Source organism: Vanessa tameamea, chromosome 12, assembly GCF_037043105.1.
Source record: "Vanessa tameamea isolate UH-Manoa-2023 chromosome 12, ilVanTame1 primary haplotype, whole genome shotgun sequence".
In the NCBI taxonomy this organism is placed as follows: domain Eukaryota; kingdom Metazoa; phylum Arthropoda; class Insecta; order Lepidoptera; family Nymphalidae; genus Vanessa; species Vanessa tameamea.
The window spans coordinates 8,425,180-8,434,794 of NC_087320.1; the positions used below are offsets into that span (position 1 = coordinate 8,425,180).

At 31.7% G+C, this 9,615-nt stretch overlaps 1 protein-coding gene across 1 annotated transcript; it reads right to left on the reverse strand.

The window, feature by feature from the left end:
• Positions 1 to 804: 804 nt before the first annotated feature.
• Positions 805 to 8,946, reverse strand: LOC113393053 (collagen alpha-1(V) chain-like). The gene is made up of 12 exons (XM_064216530.1): positions 8,870 to 8,946; positions 8,221 to 8,261; positions 7,624 to 7,663; positions 7,529 to 7,548; positions 7,238 to 7,268; positions 6,304 to 6,707; positions 5,847 to 5,891; positions 5,316 to 5,364; positions 4,921 to 5,004; positions 3,601 to 3,776; positions 3,031 to 3,237; positions 805 to 1,727 (listed from the first exon to the last, which is right to left on the reverse strand). Exons 1-12 carry the CDS (start codon positions 8,931 to 8,933, stop codon positions 1,566 to 1,568), a joined length of 1,323 nt encoding a protein of 440 aa, XP_064072600.1. The 5' UTR covers positions 8,934 to 8,946; the 3' UTR covers positions 805 to 1,565.
• Positions 8,947 to 9,615: the final 669 nt, after the last annotated feature.

A 9,615-nucleotide genomic window follows, 5' to 3' on the forward strand; every position in this document is an offset into this window, starting at 1 on the left:
AAATATTGGAGGAAGCAGAGACTTATTTCGGGAGTCAAAGACACACAAGAAATAAACTATTAGTGAATTGATTTTGTTTTATTTTATTACTCATCATTTTAGTATTTGATATTTCGTCTGCTTTGCTATTTTCTAAATTTCTGATACGAAAAGAGGAGAGCTATGAGTTTATTGTGTGAATCTATGGTATCGTGACTTCTAGTTAGGAGTAGAATAGATGAACCTTTTCATCTAGGTTCATTTTTTGAAAGGTTCATATAACCAAGTATGTTCTCAAGTATGATTAAAGAAATCTATTCAGCCATTTCAATATCATCAAGTATTTAATAGTTGTTGAAAATATGTGAAATTTAGCATCTTAGTAGTAAATTTAGATTTTTAACGTAAATGTAATGGTATATATGATCAGATGCTGGAGTTATATATTATCTGCAATGAGCAGGATACCCAAATCTAAAAATCTTACAGCAGAGGTATCATTAGATATGAAGTAAAAGATCACATATAAGTTTTGGGGTCGGGAGTTTTATAAATTTTAAACTTTAGCTTAATATATACGGGAATTTAATAATAATTTACTTTTCATAAATCTTGCAAAAGCTTCTTTTTTTTTAATTAATGCCAAGAGATTCTCCAACTTTTTGGGTAGGTCATAATACTCTCTTATTCATCGCACCACTGTCCTTGATCTGCGATTACAAAGGTTACTTTGATGTTTGGTCTAAGTATAGAATTGGACCGTATTTTTTTGAAGATTTACTATTTCTAATTAAACCTGAGAATTAATTTGAACTCCAAAATTCATCAGCGAGGTGACAGGTAACAAATAAGGCTGATATATTCGAACAAAATGAGATTGATCTCTAGTTAGCAGGATAACAAGAATAAAAAATAATCGTATTGGGATTATGTACATCATTAAATATAAATTCAAAGTCGCCATCTTGCGTTTTACAGCATAGCTATTGAGGTAAAAGATCGCATGTTAATATCATAAGTTACATAGAGATGGCGTTACAGGCACTAGTGACTAATTATAATTCAAATTCAAAACAAAGATGGCATTATTTTTACGTATCCAATAACTACCTACTAACTTTCATACTTACATGAATAACTTACGAGCACCATAAATATAATACGTTATTGCTACGATACGATATTATTTCTGCCCATTATTTTTATCATAGACTTAAAACCTACAATAATTGATATCTTACATTTCTCAGAGCTTAACAAAAATATATCAGATTATGAATGATAAACAATAATTCATTTAGCCTATTCATACCACAAGACGACAAAAGCCAAATAAACAACACTTCACATCGAATTTATGCGAGAGCTGGAATAATCTATTCGAATGTCGACGAAACTGTTATCGGAACTTTAGAAGTAAAATTCGAGTAGATGAGTTGTTGTATAACAAATAAATATATATTAATCAAGTACAAACAAGAGCAAATTGCACGGAATTCGTCAAACTACGGCTTGTTTATCTTTACTTTTTCTTCGATTGGAATAGTCTATATCGTAACCAAAAATTTTATTTCTTTTTACCTTAATTAAGTAGATGGTATGTTATATTTAAAGCACAATTTTTTCAGTTCCACATAAACTTTCTGATTCAAGGGTCTTATATCTTGTATGAAGAAATCTACCACTGGAAGACGTGTATTAAGTTTAGATTCCAATACTATATCCGTGAACTCCCATGAATCACCAGTCTGGAAACAAAACATAAGTTGTATTAGGGTATTCTACTATGTTTGAAAAAGTACTTCAAAATGACGATTTTCCTAATAAAAAGCTATAAATAGAAATATTTCGGCAAAATAAACACGCTTTTTGCCATAAAATAAAATTGAATTTTAAGGTTCCTTTATTCCCGCAAAAATTCTTACAGCCATTTTAGTGACGCAATATTGATAAAAGCAACGGTCGTATCGTCGTGTGGTCGTGCGACCGACACTCATTCAACGTACACAGCTATTTGATATTACTTTGAAAAATAATGAATTCCAATCGCTATCGCTGGTGGGTATTATCTAGTTGTTAAAATACTAGTATTAAAACTTCAGAAAAGTTGTTTACAACGCGCCAGATGACATTTAAATGACAGTTTTTGCCTTTATGACGTCACAACATGGCGGCTCGTGTTTTAGGTCACGTGACGCACATTAAGAATTACGACTTTTAATATAATAAATCAAAAATGTGCTTCAATGGCTCAAGATCAGAAATAGCCAAACGTGTTAACATATTTCTAGTTTAGAGTTTAATTTACCCTCTTAGTTGATCAGAGGGGCAAAATTATCAATTTGAATCAATAAAGTGTCGTTATCTTAGAATAGGTTGCATTTGTCCCGATTCATGGTCCTACTTGGTAGGGCTTTGTGTAACTCCATCTGGGACAGATATTTCTGATGAGTTGGTGGTGGTGGTGGTACCGTGAGTAGAATATACCACCACACAGTACTACTTACTTCTGTTGCATTCTGGTTTATAGGGAGAGTGAGTCGATTTATCTACAGGCACAATAGGACATAACATCTTAGTTCCCAAGATTGGTGGCGCATAGGCGATGTAAGGAATGGTTAATATTCTTTATAACGTCAATGTCTATAAGTGGTTGTGACCTCATGTGACATCAAGTGACCCAATTTCACGTCCACCTACCTAAATTATAAAAATCGATCACCCAACCATTAGTTGCTTACCACTAAACCGGAATCGAAACGCAAAGACGGCCAGAATAGTTAGGTAGAATGAAATGCCCTGGCCACCCTCGCCTTGCTCGCCCGCAAGATGCCTCTGCATGAAACGGCATCTTGCAGGCTTCGCGTTTAAAGGAAACCAATTTATACGAAAATTGAACACGTGTGCTGGTCTACCATTTATAGGTGGTGAGACAATGAAAAGAGTTGCCAAAGTTCTTCGTTCACGACGGAATTGATATCACAGTTAGACGGTAACATATCAATTTAATAAGTTGTATCTAGTACAGTACGAAAATAAAACAAAATTTACCATGCATGTATCCGTATCTTTGGGAATATCGTAATACATTGGCGTTCTTTTAGTGGAATATGGTCCCACTAAATTATCATTCCAAAGTAACACTTGCAATGCATTATCCGTGCCGCTAATCACTGTCGTATTGCGACAATGATATCTTATTGTCTGTGTGACGCCCGCAGATGACGCTAGAAGGTAGGAGAGCTGAGATACTTGTAGCTGAAATATAATTACATTTTTAAACTAATTATTTTAATTGAATATAGCCATGATCAGTCCATATAAAAAAAGCCAAGTTTTATACTGATAAATGATTACTTTTTTTGTTTTAAATAGAAAGGCAATTGTTCTAAGTGATGACGAGTGAGCATCATCATCCGCACTGTATGAAATATAAACTAATAAATATACGATAGAAAACGTTGTCTCAATTTCACTACGTCACTTACAATTCAAAGCAATTAAAACAATATAAATAGCTAAACATTACATATGTTTAGCAATATAATAACAATAACCGTTTCTGACGTATCATTCCTTTTTTAAATGTTATTGTGAGTTGAGAAACTGTATTAAACTTACGTTGTAAAATTTCGTCAAATCAAATCCCATTTCACTTAACCAAAATGAATCGTTAGTGAACGTAATAGCAATCTCGTCGATATCATATTCCAATTCTTGTATTTTAAGACAGGCTTCCTTCTCCGTTACTTTGCAATTGACTTCGAATGGATCAGAAGGATTTAGGTAAAATATACCTAAAAAAGTATATTATAAAAGAAAATTCATGAGGGTACGAGTAAATGTTAGGTGTTTCTGTCGTTACTCTATCGAACCCATTGTGAAGTACGTGACAGGTTAAAGTTTTGATAACATTTGTTTCAAAGAAATCATTTATGTGTTTTATTTTTTAATATATCGATTGAGATTACTTTTTCTTGGTGGTAGGGTTTTGTGCATGCCCGTCTGGGTAAGTACCAACCACCAAGCAGCAATACTTAGTATTGGTTTGTTCCGGTTTGAAGGGTGAGTGAGCCAGTGTAACTACAGGCACAAGGGACATAACATCTTAGGCCCCAAGGTTGGTGGCGCATTGGTCATGTAATGTATGGTTAATATTTCTTACAGCACTAATGTGTATGGGAAGTGGTGAACACTTACCATCAGGTGGCAACTACTAATGATGTGTCACTTACAAATTTTGTACTATTCTAGTTGTTTACAGTTTTGCGATCAACGCAAACAATATTGTAGATCCTCCCGGCTTTGGTACATTCACAAATTTTATATATTTTATTTTATATAGTTTGTCTTTTAAGCAACTTATCTATAAAAAATAATGAATAAGGAAATGCAAGTTAAGAGAATAATTGCAATTTAAATGTCAGAATGGTGTCAAAAGAGTATTAGTTTTAGTATCCGAACCCTGAATTCCTCATATCCTGTTCGTCTTTCTGATGTGTAAAGTTTCATTATGAAACTATAAAGCACCACCAAAAAATTATAAAGACTTAATATCTCTGTTACATAACAATAACAACATGGACAGCCTGTAAATTTCTTACTACTGGGCTAAGGCATCCTCTCCCTTTTGAGGAGAATATTTGAATATTAGACTATTCCACCACGCTGCTCCAATGCGGGTTGGTGGATTGTCATGTGGTACAATTTCGTTGAAATAAGCCACATGCAGGTTTTCTCACGATGTTTTCCTTCACCGCCGAGTACGAGATTAATTATAAACACAAATTAAACACGTGACGATTCAGTGGTGCTTGCCTGACCCATAATCATCGGTTAAGATGTACGTGTTCTAACCACAGGCTCTCACCATCTCGGCTCTTCTTATCTAACAAAATGTAGCATTTAGTTTTTATATAGCATAAATAAACATGATCATACCATCTTCTTTCAGCTCTGCGCATGATGCAGCTGGTTTCGAAAAACTTCCCAAATATGTCGGGGCGCTTTCTGGAGGAGGTAACCCTGCAAATATATTTTTATTGAACTTTATTTTTTGAATATATTTGAATAAGATTTTATTTTACAATAAAAGCCATTTAACGTATACTGTATCGAGGTTATACTAAGTATAATATTATGACACGCTTTTGTTTATCACTATATTCCAGGCAAACTTAGTGCAGACGAAATCATTTAGTAAAAGGTTAGGTGTACAAGTTTTATTTATCTTGATATAATATTGGAGTTCAAGATCTCTTCATCATACCCAATTACATCAAATTCGTTTAAGCGGTCTAGCCGTAAAAGCACAAAACATCGTAACAAATACTCACCTTCAGTGACACAATCTTTTCCCGGAAGCCCTGGTTCACCTTTTGAACCCTGAAGCATAATATTAAAAAATCGTCTTAGAATGTATGTATTAAAATGTCATTGCTCATTAAGATCCCTTTTTATAATTTCTTAATGCTTTCATTATTTGCAACACATTTAAGTTACAAAACGATTATTTATTTATTAAACACTTTATTAAACGTTCTTTTAAATGTATAAAAGATTAAGAAATATATTAAAGCATGCGTTGGAGAGATAACTATCAGCACAGTCAAGAAGCGAAAAATAATAAAGACAAATTTAAAGAGATAAACAAAACCTTATACGATTAATTAATATTTATGTTCTAATAATACATGAATAAAGTATAATATTTTTATATGATTTTCTCTAATCGATGTACACAGACAGTATATCCTCAGTAGACATACATATGTTACAATATATGTTTAAATGTAGCAAAACATACAATTTTTAATTTTAAAAGGTACAAAAACATCAGAATTTATATAGTAAGCATGAATTCTTACCTTCATTCCCATTTCGCCATTGCTTCCATTGAAACCAGGCACACCCTAAAATATACATTAACATTTTATTAAATAAACAACATAAGTATTAGAAACATACTCAGTATAAATAAATTTATCGATACTTTAATTCAATCACAAATAATGAATTAACCTACACATTACAATTATCTAATCTATTTTGTAAGGATATTGATACTAAAAAATAGCACTCATATTAGTGTATTTAAAGTAACACTGTCTATTGGAAATATAACATGGTAATACTGTCCTAATGACGGTGCATAGAAACATATTATGTGACAGTTTGACGTTCGATGTGACGTTTTCCACAAACAGCGAGCAAGAAATTATTGAATGAACTATGAATGGTCGAATTTGAACGAACAATCTTTGATTAAAATGACTTGTTCTAATCACTGGGATTTCTTATCCTTTGTTATAAAATTGTTCTTACTTGAATCCCTGCTAACCCTGGTAAACCTCTTGGTCCCGGTGCTCCTATAAATCCTATAGGACCTTGTGGTCCAGTCTCTCCTTTTATTCCAGGTATTCCAACAGGCCCTATCGGTCCTAAATCTCCTTTAGGGCCTTGAGGCCCAGTTGGTCCAGGTGGTCCAATATCTCCTTTAACTCCCGATAATCCTATTGGTCCCGTTTTCCCTGGAAGACCTGGTGATCCTGGTGGTCCTATATCTCCTTTAGCTCCCGTGGATCCTAATGGCCCAGGCGAACCTGAAGGACCTGATGGTCCCGGAGGACCTAATGGCCCTATTGGCCCAGGTGGCCCTGTTGCTCCTGCCTTTCCTTCTTTTCCAGGTACACTAAGTCCGCCCTTCGATTTACCACACAACGAATCGTCTGTGATTAAGCAATATATATTTATTATAGTAAAATAAAAATAAAAAACACCTTCCATCAGAATACAATTATTTTTTAGTATTAAAAAAATATATAATCATTAATTTATATCGATTAAATTTAGAATTACAGAGAAAACGTAAGAAATTCTTAGGACATAATCAGTAACTATTGAATTCCAATTCCTAAAGAAACTGTTTGTATGGACGACACCTTCCAAAATCGAAACCTTAAAGAGCTATATTTAAATGTCGGTTGCAATGATTCTTTTATTGACTATTTTCTATTAATTTTGTGTTTATTAATCTTTTATATTTCTCTTATATTTAGGCATTTCAAAAAAGGCCAATGTGAATTGTTTATAAATATTCGAAACATTTATAGATAATAAACTAAACTGCGAGAGTGATGGCATATATTCTTATATTTAAATTGCTAATAATACTCAACTATATTGTAACATTCTATTGTCTACTGACTTTTATTCACGTAAACCATCGTTTTGATTACATTATTAGAAATTGGCTTACCAGCACTGCAACTTTTCAGACCAGTTATGCCCTAGAGGAACAAATAAATAATGAATTTAATACATTACTTTTTACCATTTTTGCATTACATAATAGGCAAAGGTACTCCCCTTATGAGGAGATGATTTGGTACTCATTCCACCACGCTGTTCAACGCGGGTTGGTGGATAGTTTGCTTATCATTTAATTTTTTACTTTAGATAATTGAGTTGGTATAAAGATTAGTGTTATTAAGAAATAGGTAAATAAATTAACAATACTAGTTAAATATATAAAAAATAAAATACTTACAATTTTCAGATTACATCCATCTGAAAAAAAGAAACACAATATATATACACATAACAAACAAACAAATATTAAACTTCCAATAATAAATGACTTACTTAGCTCTGTTTTGATTTCTTTACCCATATATCCACTTATCTGAAACAATTTCCTGTATGAGTGCCATATATTGCATTGTACTTATTACATAAATCTCATGATAGCATTCCTACAAATATTTGAATTATCATAGAATTATTAAAACATTATATCGAAGGTTTATACTTTAATTACAAGTAATGGAATCAAATTATAAGCTCGAATTAAAATTTACCAATATAAACATGAAGTTTGGCACCTTGGATAAATACTGTTCGTGAATTCACAATCATATGAAACAATATTTTTATCAAAACAATTACACGTAAATCTGCATGTTATAACGACTTGTTGAAATGTTCGTCATATTAAGAAACCAGAATAAAGTTTAGTTGAACGCTGACATTTTGAAAGTTCATTTTTGATTTTAAATAGATGTGCCATTACATAATAATCTATCTCGTCATATTGTAAACTGTCGAATGATCGTATAAAGTAATAACTGCTCGCAATTTAACGCATTATTATAAACTATGAATGACGCAATGAATACGCAATGAATTTCAATTAATTAATTTATTATAGGAATCTAATGGCACCAAGAATATTGTACTTACCGAAACTACAGGTGCATCGGTTTTCCTATGTTTTACAGGTTCTGTAACAAAGCACAACAGTATTCACTTATTCAGTAATATTTGTTGCCAAGTTCCAAGTTGACTTAACGTAAAATTATGTTACGTATATTCATAAATAACCATCCATTAATCAAAATCAAAATGTACTTTATTCAAGTAGGCTTTTACGAGTACTTTTGAATCGTCAATCCAATATATTTTCAAATTTAAAATATAAAAAAACATCGAATACGGAAACTATAAAGTACTAGGAGATAATTATAAATACAAAGATTATTCTAAAAGAGCCCAATGGACCAAACAAACTGATTTTAATCGAGTCACAAGTTCGAATCCAAAAATGGACTGAGTTTTCTTGTGCTTAATAATTACGGTATCGTATTTTTTGATCGATGAACAAAATATTGTGAAAAAACCGGCATGCGTCACTTAAAATATTGCGAAATAAATATTTAGTGACTAATTGCATTGGAGCAGCAAGTTGAAAAGGATCAAAAATTTTCTTCTTGAAAAAGAAGAACATTCACAACCCGTAGAAAGCATAACTATCCTAAGCTTAGGTTACGGTTTCTGATATTCTTGTTCAATCTGATAAATAATATACCTCAATTTATAAATGTAATATTACCAGAATAAATTGTTTTCGGAATTATAAAACACAAAATCACAAACACCCCTCGTTTCAACTCCATTATTAATTGTCGACTAATAAATTACAGCTTAGAACTAACATATTAAAATCGTACGTATTTCCTCATCGATCAACCGCGTGAGGATAACGTTATACTTTAATTAACTTCAAATATGGAACATTAATTTTCTTGGTCAAGATTTTATTAATAAACTCTTTGTATTTATCGTTCGGTTTAGGCTTTCGTACATCGTCATCGTCGTAAAATCGTCGTGTGTCTCGGTTTATAATTCTGAAAACCTTAACAAAAATTATGTTTTTAAATTCTTGTATAATAATACTTAAGTTGTTTTTGATATTGCGTATAAAATAACTAGAATTATTTTAATAGGTAGAAACCAAATAATCTATAGATCTATATATGTGGTATTTACTAATTTAATATTTATAGTCATCAACTTAACTGACGAAATAGATTTCAAATATCGTGATAATGTTATCTGCTTTTTTATTTTGTAAATAAAAAACAATATTATCACAATATATAAAATAATAATAATTAAAATAATAATTATACAATGTAATCACTTCAACAGTTCAAAACTTACCGTTTGTGTAAATGCGTTTGACAATTTAATTCAAATAAAGCCTGCTAACTACATGACCGACAGCGCACTAAAAAACTGAGTAAAATTTAAAAATTGAAAGTACGCGCTACTTTTAAATCGACAAACTTGACAAAA